Source organism: Trematomus bernacchii, unplaced genomic scaffold, assembly GCF_902827165.1.
Source record: "Trematomus bernacchii unplaced genomic scaffold, fTreBer1.1, whole genome shotgun sequence".
Classification (NCBI taxonomy): domain Eukaryota; kingdom Metazoa; phylum Chordata; class Actinopteri; order Perciformes; family Nototheniidae; genus Trematomus; species Trematomus bernacchii.
Genome location: NW_022987608.1, coordinates 6,250,419 through 6,266,122, shown reverse-complemented (window position 1 = coordinate 6,266,122; position 15,704 = coordinate 6,250,419). Strand labels below are relative to the sequence as shown.

At 41.2% G+C, this 15,704-nt stretch overlaps 1 protein-coding gene across 6 annotated transcripts in view; it reads left to right on the top strand.

Annotated features, from left to right (window-relative positions):
* The window catches only part of celsr1a (cadherin EGF LAG seven-pass G-type receptor 1a), an 81,298-nt gene that overhangs the window by 59,149 nt on the left and 6,445 nt on the right, over positions 1–15,704 (top strand). For 4 of the 6 annotated variants that reach the window (XM_034131428.1, XM_034131427.1, XM_034131424.1 and 1 more), the window contains 22 exons: positions 12–137; positions 2,074–2,240; positions 2,353–2,538; positions 2,735–2,851; positions 2,935–3,109; positions 3,212–3,353; positions 4,364–4,484; positions 4,609–4,792; positions 5,818–5,919; positions 7,206–7,300; positions 7,817–8,026; positions 8,299–8,482; positions 8,585–8,728; positions 8,827–9,010; positions 9,613–9,780; positions 9,868–9,994; positions 10,075–10,275; positions 13,333–13,507; positions 14,401–14,513; positions 14,672–14,751; positions 14,838–14,964; positions 15,431–15,556. In XM_034131428.1, the coding sequence (XP_033987319.1) occupies positions 12–137; positions 2,074–2,240; positions 2,353–2,538; positions 2,735–2,851; positions 2,935–3,109; positions 3,212–3,353; positions 4,364–4,484; positions 4,609–4,792; positions 5,818–5,919; positions 7,206–7,300; positions 7,817–8,026; positions 8,299–8,482; positions 8,585–8,728; positions 8,827–9,010; positions 9,613–9,780; positions 9,868–9,994; positions 10,075–10,275; positions 13,333–13,507; positions 14,401–14,513; positions 14,672–14,751; positions 14,838–14,964; positions 15,431–15,556 (3,254 nt within the window). The remainder of the gene's footprint in view (positions 1–11; positions 138–2,073; positions 2,241–2,352; positions 2,539–2,734; positions 2,852–2,934; positions 3,110–3,211; positions 3,354–4,363; positions 4,485–4,608; positions 4,793–5,817; positions 5,920–7,205; positions 7,301–7,816; positions 8,027–8,298; positions 8,483–8,584; positions 8,729–8,826; positions 9,011–9,612; positions 9,781–9,867; positions 9,995–10,074; positions 10,276–13,332; positions 13,508–14,400; positions 14,514–14,671; positions 14,752–14,837; positions 14,965–15,430; positions 15,557–15,704) is intronic. The other 2 variants (XM_034131429.1, XM_034131426.1) reach the window with 1 other exon arrangement.

Below are 15,704 nucleotides of genomic sequence, written 5' to 3'. Positions count from 1 at the left end.
TCAATTTCAAGGTTGTCCAGCAAAGAAAAACTTTTGCACGGACGACGTGTGCCAGAACGGAGGAGTGTGTGTCAGCAAGTGGAGTACATACAGCTGCGACTGCCCAACCGGTTATGGAGGCAAGAATTGTGAACAAGGTGAGAAGAAGACTTATCTCTGAAGATCAAAAAGTCTGTGTTTACCTACAGTAAGTGCACAGTGTGTGAGTCTGAAGGACTTCCAGGAAATAGAGTGTGTGTGGGAGATCAAACGGGATAAAGAGCTCCTCCCCTGAGTCAGTTTGAGTCATGCAGCAGATTCAATGGAGATTCACGGTGAAGCTTTCTACTGTACACACACTAAGGATAGCCTCAGGTCTGAAGTTAAAGGACAAGAACCAACTCTCTGACTCACCTAAACAGCAGACAAAGGATGAAACAAAACAAACACATGCGCACGCTGACCTCCTATATGTGTTACCTCATGTTACTCTGACACGGACCTATACAGAGTACTTATAGATAATTACATGTAGTTGGGTATTAACTATTTTGCTATTTCCATAACCAGTCTCATGTTCTTCCTTAGTAAATAGAGAACTTTGATTTCCTCCTTCGGGGCGATCTTCCAAACAATGTGCGAAGGTGTGAATTCCTCTTCTTGCCCTCTCGTCTATGAGGTAGCCGCCTAGCCAGCGCCAGGCCTTGTATCCAGTATCTAAACTGGGGTGTGATCACAGCAAGCTGGGAAGAGGTTTTTGGCTGTTATGTTGCTTGTTGACACATTTGGACTGAGGCAAAGCACACCTAGCTGCCACACGAGAAACAGGAGATTTGTTATGGTGGATTTTCTGCCAAAATGATCCAGACTGGACCGACATGAAAAGACTGAAATCCACCTTTTATTCATCCACCTTTTCTTTTTGGGATGAGTTCTGTAATGCTAACTTAGAGTAGATAAGGTAAAATGCAAGCTCTGATTTGGCAGAATTTGAAGACTTAGATGTTTAAGATTTGCTCTTTTATCTTAAAAAAAACAGTTAGAAAATGTCAATTTAAAAAAGCTTAATAATGAATATAAGAAATAAATGTGTGGCTGAACTTAGAGGAACCTGATCAATCTAACTCCAGAATGTTAGCATGTGAGCATGTTAACATACTGAAGGAGCATGCTAACCTGCTCACATTTAGCTTAAAGCACCTTTCTGCCTGTGGACTCTTTTATTCTTATTATTCAAAGCTGAGTGTTGATAAGTTAATCATAATAAGGAGTGGCTGATTTTGTTTTCACTTTATGTATTACTAAGCTTTGGTAAATTAGTCTGGCTGAAGCTAATGTGGCTAACAGGAAATGTGCTTTGTCCCATAATTACAGCTTGTGTAGGTGTGTATTGGTGAACACTTCTGTGGAAATATGTGCCCTGGGGAACTGAGGACATACTGGGTTTATGCTGTAGATTATGTGGGAGGAAACACTTTGTATGTTGTGCTGATGGATGGACCCTCGGAGTGTGTGTGTGTGTCACATGATCTCTCTCTCAACACTTACTGTACAGGACCTTACTGTCTATATACTGTAGTATGTGATTTTTGCGTTGGATTTTCTGTGGATTTTCAGAATGTCTGTCTGGACAGGAATGTTAGTTGAGGAATAACTGTGAAATCATAAATCATAAAACAGCAATTTTATTACCCATAATGAAGAAAAATATGTAAACAAGCATAAATCCACGTAGGCCTATAGGCTAAGCATCGTAACCAAGCTATTAATTCTTAAGCCATGTGTTTAATTCAAAAACCAAATACGTTACATTCAAAGCAACCACTTAAGAATATTTATAGTTAAAATATAATTTAAAACTGCCTCTTTAACATAAAAGTGGAATTGTTAATGCTTGTGTTTCTCAAAAATAAAGACTACTTTTCTACTATTTTGCTTCCTGTCACAAAGACATGGTTGCTACTTATCTCCCCATTGTTTTAGTTTCTGTTTCACTTCACTGAAGAGGATACGTTTCAATATTAATGTGGCATATAATTATCCTTAAAATGCTTAAACACAAATCATATTTCCTCTTTCCCCTCTCTTGTCCAGTGATGCCTTCTCCTCAGTTCTTCGACGGCCAGGCTCTGATCTCCTGGAGCGAGTTGGACATCACCGTGGCTGTTCCCTGGTACATGGGCCTCATGTTTCGCACCAGGCAGCCTGCTGGCACCCTAATGCAGGTCAACGCCGGAGCCTACTCCACCATCAACCTCATGGTGAGATACAGTATATAGCACATTGTCAACAAATGTAAGCCAAAACGGCATCATCATCATAAAATGCAACTCCCGCAGTCTTGTCATTGTTTGTAATCTGTACTCCACGCAGGTGAGTGAGCAACAGGTCCGTATGGAGGTGTTACTGAGGGACCAGCTGGTAGCGTCACTTAGCTTCCCCAAAGTTCGGGTCAATGACGGGGAGTGGCATCACCTGCTGGTAGAACTGAGAAGCGTTAAAGACGGAAAAGACATCAAATACATGGCTTCTGTTTCTCTGGACTACGGCGTTTATCAGGTAATGGATAAAAACATCTGAAATACCATTAAGATTCAAACTCAGAACAGCAACAAATCCTGTGAGAATATTAGCTGACCTAACTATTTCAGGTGTTTCATCGTTCATTTCATCGTCTTCAAATAAGCTAAGGCTTTTTAAATGCTAAATCCAGAAATGAGTTTAATTTAGTCCATTTCTGTCCTGTGTTTTTAAGCAGAAGTCAGTGGAGATCGGTAATGAACTCCCAGGATTGAAGCTGCAAACTCTTCATTTAGGAGGTTTGCCTGGAGATGGAAACAATGTCAGAAAAGGATTTGTCGGATGCATACAGGTAAGTGCATGTGCTAATCTTGTTTTTTCTTTAACCACTTATCATTTCTCTTCTTCTTAACCATATTGTGTGCCTTCCACCAGGGTGTGCGTATGGGCGAGACGTCCACCAATATTGCCAACGTGAACATGGCTAAGGGCCTGAAGATCCACGTGGAGGACGGCTGTGACGTGGCCGACCCCTGTGACTCCAACATCTGCCCTGAGAACAGTCACTGCAGCGATGACTGGAGCACACACACCTGTGTCTGCGACCCAGGTAATATACACTTGCCCAAAACATATCCACTTGATTAAAACTCTACTTGTCTCTCAGCAACGTCTGATTGTCCTTCCACGCTGTTCTCTCTTTGTCTTGCAGGTTATTTTGGTAAGGAGTGTGTGGATGCTTGCCAGCTTAACCCCTGTGAGCATGTTTCCACCTGCGTTCGCAAACCAAGCTCCTCCCACGGCTACACCTGTGACTGTGGACAGAACCACTTCGGCCAATACTGTGAAAACAAGTAAGGTCCCTTCTTAAGAAAGTCGTCTTCTGCTTATCCGAAACCTTATTATATTAGATTCTGCAGAAGTTGACCCAGTAGCACACCATGATCTTCTTTGTCTCAAGAAACATTTCAAATGCTACATATTCTACCTATTTAGATCTTAAATTAAAATCAAAAACATTTATAAATAATATATTTTAACTGCATTTAAAGAAACATGCTAAATGCTTCCTCGGAGACAGTCTTTTCTATCCAGAGAAAAGCGCACTTATCTTCTCTTAGGTATGTTAGGCTCTTGCTCTTTTTGTCATTAAGAGCAGTTTTATTAGGCAGTAATCTGAGCTCGATTGTTTATACACAGAGAGAGAGAGGGTTAAGAAACAAAAAGGAAATACTCACATTTTTATGTGCAGAAAGTGTTGGATCTGCATTGTCTGAGTGCACACAGGAATTAGCCAGCCCTGATTGAGAAGCAGCCATTTCTCCTGAACCCTGACCCCTATGACACGCATCACTTCCTCTCTTAAGCAGGATGTGGGATTCCCCCTCCATGCCCGACTGATCCTCCATACTTGTCTAGTCACCGCTGCCCTCACACTGCTGGTCGTCCCCTATCAGATCACATCTCCCAGTCGGAGATCTCCAGAGGGAGATAGAGACTCAGTGTGTGTGTTGTGTCAATGGGTCACACCTTGTTACCTGACTTTAAAGCGTAGAGGAAGTTTATTCTAGATTCAGGGCGACAGACAGCGTTTAGTTGCAGATAAACTGGACAGATTGTCAACTATCAGATATGGAGCCTTTTGTCCAAGCTGATACCATTTCATTCAATAAAAAGCAGTGGAAATACGTTAATAAATAAGTACATTTGAATGTACTTTGCATGTGGCTTGAGCCTTTAACCTGCAGTTCCTATTGTGTGGCACCTTTTACGCTGTCACAATCTCAGTTAGTTTAATACATTGGTAATTTATAAATTGCAATTATACTCGCTTTAACTAATGTGCCGTTGTTTTTGACGACAGAGTGGAGAAACCGTGTCCTCAAGGCTGGTGGGGCAGTCCGATGTGTGGACCCTGTCACTGTGACACTAACAGAGGATTTCATAAAGACTGCAACAAGACCACTGGAGAGTGTCGCTGCAAGGTAAAAGGAATACATAATACAACACGGTTCAGTTAAAACAGCATCGAATCACCTTAAAAATGCACTTAAAGCACATCTAACGCTTAATTTTAATCGAGTAAATATAATATGTCTTCTCTTGCAGGAAAACCACTATCGGCCAGAAGGCGAGGACACCTGCTACCCCTGCGAGTGTTTCTCTATTGGCTCAGAGTCTCGAACATGTGACGCCATCACCGGGCAGTGCCCCTGCAAAGGAGGAGTCATCGGGCGCCAGTGTAACCGCTGTCATAACCCCTTCGCTGAAGTCACTCCCACTGGATGCGAGGGTATGTTCCCGACAGAATGTAATGTTACGGCAAGAAAATAAGAAATTGAGGAAGAGTCATCCTTAATATTAGCTTTGACGGTTAAAAAAAGCCTTTATAACTTTTATGAAAATGTTAAATGTACTCATTCCAGTCTATAACTATTCAAAAAACACTATCAATGAATAAATGAAGCCTTGAATTCTGATACATTTGTCCAATTAAAAAAAGGTGTTCATGATAAAGAGGGGGGATTTTAAGAAAGAAAAATATTTTTAGATTAGTTGTAATATTCCTTTAAATGTTTAGGTTGTGTTCAAGTGAGCTTGCATGAATCGGCAAAGTGTCAAAAGGAGACAAACATTGTTCGCTCACAGCTGCCGGTGCTGTATTCGAGCTAACTGCGCATCTTTGTCGCAGACCAATCAAGCAGAAGATTTAAGGCTGGCTGGAGAGCTGGCTTGGCAGCGGCACAATACAGTATAGATGAATGGAAGAGAAAACACAAAGTCCCATAGATGCAAAATAAATGTCAATGTGCGAACTGTTCCACCCAATATGAAGCTCTGCAGAACGTGTTTTGACTGTTAATGCAAGAAGAGGTGGAATGTAACTAAGTACATTTACTCAAGCACTCTTCAGTCGAGACATAAGACATTTTTTCAGATCTAAAGGGTTAAATCACTATTGGTCTAGGCAAGGAGGGAGTGTGGATGGAGGGATGAAACAAGCCAGAGGTTTCTTTGGTCAGGTCCTGCGGGTCACTGAGATGTGACCATCCATGGCAGGATCTGTCACCACTGCCTTTAGGAATGACATCATGTCTCGTGTTTTAAAGAAATGATCGCTAAGGAAAGGCTAAGTGTCTAAAAAGTAGAAAAGAAAACACTGAGGGATTTTTCAACTTCAGTATGAGGAGTTATAAACAAGCTTGGTTTGTCCTGGAGATTTTTCAACCCAGATATACAGGAATTAACTATTTGATTGTGTTAAAAACCACGTCAACACCTAAAATAAATCTGTTTTATTTGTCCTTTCCTCCACAGTGGTGTACGAGGTCTGTCCCAAGGCGTTTGATGCAGGCATCTGGTGGCCAAAGACCAAATTCGGACGCCCCGCCGCAATAAACTGTCCAAAGGGATCTATTGGTGAGTGCTAATTTAAATGTATTTTTATTTGATTTTGCTTTATTTATTGGGGTTTTAAACAAAACTGAAACTGAAAATCTTCAAATACGACACACATTCAACTTTTTATTTTTTTAAAGTACCCAGCAAACAATTTGGTAGCAGACATTTAATATATTTTATAAATTGGTTAACTTCAAAAATTCTTGAGAAGATTGGTAGTATCTGAACTCAGCAACCGCCAACAAACAACCTAACAAAAAACTGGATTCTAAAAGTATATTCGTTTAAAATGTCTGGCTGAACCTTAAAAAAATAAAACAGGCCTGCCTCTGTGTCAAAGTATTCACAGTAATTGAGTAATGACAGCTGGATTCAGAAGCTGGGTGGCTGTGTTTGTGACTTAATGCATTTTAAGTCATGTAAGCACACTCTCCCTGAAGCTTAAAAACACAGGCTCTCTGATTGGTCCGTTAATCCAGCAGGGCTTTCTCATTGGCCAATTGCGTACAGGCTTTGTGTGTAGAGACTTTTTGAAAAACACCTGGGTGGGTGTGTGTGTGTGTGTGTGTGTGTGTGTGTGTGTGTGTGTGTGTGTGTGTGTGTGTGTGTGTGTGTGTGTGTGTGTGTGTGTGTGTGTGTGTGTGTGTGTGTGTGTGTGTGTGTGTGTGTGTGTGTGTGTGTGTGTGTGTGTGTGTGTGTGTGTGTGTGTCTCAAGTTCACTGACCTGTCCCTTAGGAAAGCGCCGTCACTTTCCTGGTTACCCCCTAGTTACCGCCGTCACTATGGCAACCCTATTGTTGTCTCCCCAAACCCAAAGGAGAATTTATTTGCTAACGCTGTTCGTCGCCCTCTCTTAGCTCCAACTGGCGAGTGCTTCAGACATTTCTTATCTTCAAACAAAGGAAGAGACTTTTCATTTGGATCAGATCTTTTCTCAAACTTTATCAGACTGGAACTAATCAGTACGGTTAGAAATGTTTAAACCACTAAAATGGGAAGAGTTTTACACTTTTTAAGCGGTTTATGACTAAATTCTAGCATTTTTAGTACCTTTTTAATAAAATATAGATTGAATTTTTCTTGTGAAATCCCTGAAAATGAACAGTTTCTACTTTATATATGAGTAATACGTATGCCATTCTGTTTGCATACGGCCCCAGTAACCTTCACTAAAAAATGTTTTAATGTGCCTTATTATCATTTTGTTAACATATTGTATACAATCAAATGAATAGATCTTGACTGCTTTCTGTTTGTCTGTGAGACGTTTTCTTTAATGACTTTTTTTCCTTCTATTTGTACAGGTACTGCTATCCGCCATTGCAGCGAGGAGAAGGGCTGGTTATCTCCTGAGCTCTTCAACTGTACCACCGTCACCTTCTCCCATCTGAAGAAACTGGTAAGAGAAATGAAAGAATAACATTTATACTGCCACTAAGGCCAGAAATATTTTACAAAGTAATGACATTTTACTAAGTTATAATGTGGCTTGAGCTAGTCCTACACTTTCTTCTATTTACTTCTTTGAAAAGACTGAAAATGTAAACACTTCTAAACCCATTTTGAATTCCTAACCAGTAACATCTTCAAAAGAAATAATGTCAGGCTTTTGTTGCACTTGTAATGGCGCAACACTGGATTGATCTTTCTTATAATAATCATAATAATTACTTGAATTTATTTAAAAGAAAAATTGCATTGACTGATTTCATAGGATTAAATCTGTGGGAGTTTTATACACATTTTTCACCTATTGTGTTTGAACCTGAGTCTAATTCTCAAAGCGTGAACTTTTCAAAGCTGCACTAATCCCGGGATTGACCAATTTCTCTCATGTGTCATCGCACCCACTCAATGTGCCTCTGCCTTGACTTGCTTGTTCTCTTTAAATCCTTCCACCCTTCCCTTCTCCCAGAATGAAGACCTGCGGCGCAACAGCTCCAGGATGGACAGTGAGCACTCCAAGACCATCGTGCGCATGCTGCACAGCGCCACCAACAACACCCAGCATTACTACGGCAATGACGTGAAGACGGCCGCCCAGCTGCTGAACCACGTGCTGCAGTACGAGAGCCGGCAGGCGGGCTTCGACCTCACTGCCATGAGGGATGCAGAGTTCAATGAGGTAGAAACAGGATACATGGACCACTTAAAAAAATAATTCCAGTGGTTACCTGTTCTCCTGGGTGGATCCCAACTTTAATCCCTCAATGGAAATATCTTAAAACCTTTTTATCCCAGTCTGTAGCTCTGGTTGCACTGGTGGCACACTGCCCTCCACTGGTTGGTTCTCACTAATAGAGCAACTTCATCCACCATTGTGACATTACTGCTCTTTAATGACTATATGATGCGTTTACTTGCAGTAATTTAAATCGTTATGGTTTCATTTTCCAGAACTTGGTGCGTGCAGGTAGCGCCATACTAGATCCTGACACCAAGGAGCACTGGGATCAGATCCAGAAGACTGAAGGTGGCACCGCCCATCTGCTGCACAACTTCGAGGAATACACCAACACCCTGGCACAGAACGTTAGGAAAACGTACCTGAAACCCTTCACCATCGTCACTGACAACATGAGTGAGTGCCATAATCACATTTTGCGTAAATGGGAGTTCTCACATCGGAGATATCATTCTTAATTTTTGCCTACGTATCCTGTTCTCTCTGCCACTTCTCCAGTTCTGACCGTGGATTACCTGGATGTGTCGGATCCGGAGAGGGCGACGCTGCCTCGGTTCCAGGACATCCAGGAGGAATACTCCAAAGAGCTTGGCTCGTCCGTCCACTTCCCGCAGTTCAACCTCCGCACTCATTCCCACAGAGGTAGGAAAGCTGCAGAAACTAAGCATTTGTCAAGCTGCAAAATGTAAAACGTGTAAAAAAAAATCCAGGTCAATTTATCTCTTGCTATTTTCTTCCAGTGGAGCCCACCCCTGCCCTACCTACTCAGACCGATGCCCCACAGAAGGAAGAGCAAACAGTATCTGACAGGAAACGACGCTATCTTGAGCCAGCTGCCCCTTTGCCGGTTGCCGTGGTTATAGTGTATAAAACACTAGGGAAACTCCTTCCGGAAAGATACGACCCGGACCGCAGGAGTATGAGGTACACACTTAAAGTTTAGGGGCTACTAATGACTTAATCGTTCTTCAAATACCTTTCAACTGCCTTATTTGCCACACTGTATGACACTGATGTCTCATGCTCTAAGCTACGATTAAATTATGAAGTGTTATCTAGTCAATTTCAAACAAAACCTAAGCGAATGAATGAAAGAGAGCCTATATATAATCTGAACTCCAAATAGTTTCAACTGTACTTGACTATAATGCATCATTTAACAATTTGAAGAAACCATGTGACTGCTTCTCTCATAACATTTACTGTAGGCATGTTTGAAGGAACAACCTTATCAGTGCCTATAAAATCCTCTTAAGTTAGACAGAACATTTGAACAGGACTATGTGTTTGGAAAGAGAAAAAGCTACTAAGAATATGTTAGGAACAGAAGGAAAACAAAGACATTTAACACATAGGTGTGGGTCTGTTATGCACAGTATGATTTCATGTTCATGAGAGTGTGTGTGTGTGTGTGCGTCTGTGTGATAAAGCCATAAAAAGCTACATTTACTATAGGTCAGTGATTAAAACCTTTCATTAAAACATTTTTGGGTCATACTTAATTGTATTTTGTAATGTTTTTCTAGGATCCCCAACCGCCCAGTGATCAACACAGCCATAGTGAGCGCCTCGGTGCACAGCGAGGGTCCGCCTCTTCCTCCCATCCTGGACCCCCCCATCACCCTGGAGTACACCATGCTGGAGACGGAGGAGAGAACCAAACCTGTGTGTGTCTTCTGGAACCACTCCATCGCGTGAGTTGGACTCGGGACTTCACTTTTGAGAAAGCATTCATGACGTTTGCTGTGAAGTTGTAACTTTCATCTGTTGTGTGTGTGTAGGATCGGAGGTACAGGCGGCTGGTCGGCTAAAGGCTGCGAGGTGCTCAACAGGAACAACAGCCACATCAGCTGCCAGTGTAACCACATGACCAGCTTCGCCGTGCTCATGGACATTTCAAAGAGAGAGGTATATCTCAGAAGATCCATAAACATCTAACTTAGATATGTTCCGACTTTATCATTGACTCCTGGCTCTGCTCCCCCCAGCACGGTGACGTTCTCCCTCTGAAGATCGTCACCTACACCACGGTGTCCGTCTCCCTGTTCCTCCTCCTCCTCACCTTCATCTTGTTGTGCCTGTTGCGCCGGCTCCGCTCCAACCTCCACGCCATCCACAGGAACCTGGTGGCAGCGCTCTTCTTCTCTGAACTCGTCTTCCTGCTCGGCATCAATCAGACGGACAACCCGGTGAGTGTTGTTGTAGCCAATTTCAAAATGTAGCCATTACTTTTAGCTATTACAGCTTCAAAAACTTTTAACTAGTTGTTTTTACTATTTAACCCTTAGTTTTAATCAACTATTTCACCAGTTTATCCATCACTTTAAGCCAACTCTGTTAACAGTTTATCCGTTACTTTAGCTAACTATTTTAATAGTTGATCCATTACTTATACATTTCTTAATTTTGCAGCAGTTAAACGTACATTTTTGGACGTTGAATAGCCTTTCCTAGCTAACTCTGCTTCTGACATTTTGACAGGAGGTCATCCCAGACAAGAAGTTCTGTACATTACAGAAAATTAGTACCTCTTTTCACGTATTCCTATGCTATAATATATATATAAATCAGGAAAAGGTACATTAATGGTGCCCTGTGCATCTAAATGGAAAGAAACTAAGATACGGTACAGGACCACAACAGTTTCCTATGCTTGTGGCATGGTGGAACCTGAAGGGGGATAAAGATCTAGTGTTTACTGAATTAAAAACTCAATGCTATTTGTTTGGCCTGCAGGCATCCATCTTAACATGGCGCTGACTGGGGCTTTACTAGGATTAATGAACCAAGGCCTACCTGAGACCGTCTTTATTTGACAGATTATGAGTTTTGAGGCTTGGCTAATGACTGTAATAATAAGGAATGTGCTGGTAGCCAAAGCTATCTCCGAATATAACCCCCTATAGGTTCATTTGATTGAATTGACACTCACAGCTGGTTGTTACCTTGTAACTATAAGAACGTGTAATATCCTGATAAATCTAATAAGCTAATCATGTTAAAGCCGTAACCTAGTTTAGAGCTGGGTAGGTCATATGCAGTACAGTACAGGATCAAGAGGTGTGGGAATTCTTTGAAGTCTGCTGACACAGACATTTGGAGTCACACACATGCACACACACCTCGCAGTGCCAGTAGTGGAGACATGCTGTGACTGGTACCTGTCTCCAGAAGCCAGCTTCAGGGCGGTAGGCACTGGCGAAGGTTTCCCAAAACAACGTCTTAGTTTTCACTTGATAAATCTTGTGCATGTCTGTGGTACAGAAAACATTATTAATCTGATAATTGACCGGAGATCCTGCTAATTTTAGAAGACATGAGGTTAGGACACACTTGGTAGGCCTTGGGGAGACATAAGGAGATAATAAATAAATAGTTGGGTGCACTTATTGTAAGTCACTTCCAATCGGCTTAGTCCATTAAGTGTAGTGATGTAGTGATGTGACAATCTTGCAGTGTCATAAATGCCATATGTTTAATCCATCATTTTCATAGTCAAATTAATTTTTGGCAACCTGTTGGGGCTCTTTAATACAAAACATGTGAAAAAAACAAAACTATCTAACTATGCTTAACCATAACCATCCTAAACAGTCCTCATCAAAAGTCAATTGCCAATCATAACAGTAGAAAGGAGTCAGAAAACATGCTCAGTAATGTACCTATTAGAACAATATCTAGCTAACCTTTTAGCATCTCTTGTAATAAAGTGTTCTTTAAAATGAATGTGTCAGCAATGAGTAGTCTTGCTAAACCAGATGTCTACACTGTGTGGTGGGCAATAACTGTCAGACACATGCCGTCAACCAGATGTACGTTTTGAGTCCAATGGTCTCTGTGAAAATGCAGTAAACCCAGGTTGCATAGACCGATGCTGCTATAGCAATAACTTTATTGCCCTAATAGCTAAAACAAAGACATTAATCTTAAGCAAATAAGCCCAGTAAAAGCCCAACAAACTAGGAAAGTAGATGTGGGTCAGTAAGTTTATGCAGAAACGTACTGACTCACAGTGTTTTGACTGCGATGAGGGGGACTCAATCTCTGACTGACAACACGCTGCGTCACCTGCAACCAGAAGCCGTGTGTGTGTGTGTGTGTGTGTGTGTGTGTGTGTGTGTGTGTGTGTGTGTGTGTGTGTGTGTGTGTGTGTGTGTGTGTGTGTGTGTGTGTGTGTGTGTGTGTGTGTGTGTGTGTGTGTGTGTGTGTGTGTGTGTGTGTGTGTGTGTGTGTGTGTGTGTGTGTGTGTGTGTGTGTGTGTGTGTGTGTGTGTGTGTGTGAAATGCTGTCAGTGTGTGCCCAGGGCCATCTGCAGCATGATTTATAACCCTGTCAAAGCAGTCTCTTTCTTACTGTCTCTGATCTCTGCAGCAATACACAGCTACACTAAAATACAGTTCCATCTGCTGGGACATTCCCTGACATACTGCATTCCTCCAGTGCAGTAACAGACCTGGAAATAGGGAGGGAAGGAGATAAAAGAGTGTGGAGATAGATTACATCCACCTGCTTTATTTAAAGACATTAATCATTGAAAAAAAGAAGAGGTATGCATGCTAGCTATAGAGCTGTAAATATTGCTGATTTTAATCAAAATGTGTCAAAAATCCCCATTGAAATTAGCTGGAGCCCGATAAGACATATACAATAAACATATTTATTTAATTTGGCCATATTATGCTAATTGTCAGGCTCATATTTGTGTTTTGGCCTCTACTGTGACATGTTTACATGCTTTAATGTTCAAAAAGCTCTTTATTTTCCTCATACTGCCTGTGCTGCAGCACCTCTTTTCACCCTCTGTCTGAAACCAGAGCCCAGTCTGCTCTGATTGGTTAGCTGGCCAGCTCTGTTGTGATTGGTCAACCAACTTATAGATGTCTCACCCCTGAGCCTATCATGTACAATGTATTAGAGCGCTAGCCAATAGAAGCGCAAATGTTTCATAGTTGTAACAAGATGACATTTAAAAGGCTTGAACTTTTGGTTTATAGGGGCATTTTTTCCAATAAATGATTATCGAAATATACACTAACAAAACATCGGCTAACAGAAAATACATTGCATTAAAAACACTTTAAAAATGAAATTATTGGATGTTATAGAAAGGGAAATCAGGGAAGACAATAAGACAAAAGCTGCTCTTTTCTGTATCTCTTATCTGGATTCCCTTACAATGTACACTCATACTTTGTCTTCTCTTCCTCCTCCCCTTTCTCTCTGTCTTTTGTTTGATCTCCCTCCAGTTTGTGTGCACGGTGATAGCCATCCTCCTCCACTACTTCTACATGTGCACCTTCGCCTGGATGTTCGTGGAGGGGCTGCACATCTACCGCATGCTGACAGAGCTGCGGAACATCAACCACGGCCACATGAGGTTCTACTACGCCATGGGCTGGGGCATACCGGCTATTATCACTGGTGAGACACACACACACACACACACACACACACACACACACACACACACACACTGACACACACACACACACACACACACACACACACACACACACACACACACACACACACACACACACACACACACACACACACACACACACACACACACACACACACACACACACAAACAGACACACACACACAAGGCAGGATGCTTTCGTGCTGTGACTTGTATGTCCTGAAGAGGCTGTGATCCTCGTGGGAAAATGATTGAACGGGGAGGAAAGAAAAAATAATTTGGATGTTCACAATATGTTAAATGAACACAAAACAGTAGCATTAATTACGTGGATAAAATAAACATCCAATTGTGGATGATAAGCGTGTGCTGGGAATTTAATCTCAACATGCCGCAAACACATAAATCTTCTTTCACTCTTTCATCTCGTCTTGAAATAAAGGCAAGATTTTAAATCATCTAGTATCGGCAATTAGTTGCACTCTTTCAAGCCTGCCATTTTTGTATAACCCTTTGATGCATGTTAAGATTAGAGTAATATATTAAAAGGTGTGCGTTGTGCTGACATGTTTTTGGCAGTAGTAGATTCCAGGGAAAGATTATTGGAATTTGAGACATGGTGTGAGAGACATATCGATTTTTAAAGGAAGACCTACAGAGATCCAGAAATAGAAAAAGATAATGATAGAAAATGATAAATGCCAGTAATAAGTCATCAAGATGATAGAGAATACTGAAACAAAAGGGGGAGAATGTTGGTAGCACTACCTTAAAAACTGCAGGTGAGGTAGAGAGGGAAGGAGAACCAGGGATAAAGAAGATTGTTTTGTAATTAAAACTATTGTAAGATTCTTTAATTCTATTTGTGTGTGCCTTCTGTGTGTGTCTTTAGGTTTGGCAGTAGGTCTTGACCCCCAGGGTTACGGGAACCCAGATTTCTGCTGGCTTTCCGTCCATGACACACTCATCTGGAGCTTCGCAGGACCCATCTTTGTAGTCGTCCTGGTATGTGCCTGAATTAAGATATTCCCCCAAATGACTGGTTCTTGTGATTATCAAAAAACTGTAATGTCATCTGAACATTTAATGCTGCGGATTAAACCATATAAGTTAAAAGTCTCAAATATTAAAATAAAATACCCCAACATATTTTATCTTCCTAGGTGAACATAGTGATCTTTATCCTGGCTGCGAAGGCTTCCTGTGGTCGCAGGCAGAAGGATGTGGAGAAGTCAGGAGCTATGTAAGTCACTTTCATATTTCTATATATGAGACAACATAGACAAATGGATATAAAATGCTGATCCATGTGCATCTTTGCCTCCTCAGTCCTGCACTACGAATGGCCTTCCTCCTGCTGCTCTTCATCAGCACCACCTGGATGCTCGGCCTCCTGGCGGTCAACAGCGACGTCATGACATTCCACTACCTGTTCGCCGTCTTCAGCTGCCTGCAGGTAACACAGGTTCACCTAAACATATTTCATGATCATTATCAACAGCTGATGATGCAGTTACATACAATCACTCAGGATGCATCTTTGTCTTTGTGCAGTAACAATTACATTGGCAGTAATACTATTAAATACTACTATTTTGATATATCTTGTATATATACTATTCGGCATTACACATAGATCCCATTTTCAGCCTTGTCATCATGGCACTAGTTTCGATACATTGTAATTATATTTATTTATATATTATAAATTATATTTGCTTATATATATTTTGTATTTATTAATTAATACATTATTATTTTTCTTTTTTTCGATTTAGAATTTTTATTGTGTTTTCATTAATTTATTTAATGGGTAACTGTAACGAAACTAAATTTCTCCTCCTTTGGTTGAATAAAACATTTCTCAATCTGATTCTTACCCCCCAGTTTTTAAAACAATCTGTTTTGCTATTTCTTCACAGGGGGTCTTCATCTTCTTCTTCCACATCATCTTCAACAGAGAGGTGAGGAGAAACCTCAAGAACATCTTCACAGGGAAGAAGAGCATTCAGGACGAATCCAGCACCACCAGGGCCTCTTTGCTCACTGTGAGTAGATGCGGTTCTTATTATGTTAAAGCTGTAAAGGTATTTCTAGCTTTCAATGTCATTTTATGTGCAGTCTTTCATTTTAACTGTCACTTTTTGGCTCCAAAAGATGTCTTATTTTTTGGTTTTCTGTCCTCTTTTTCCTCCC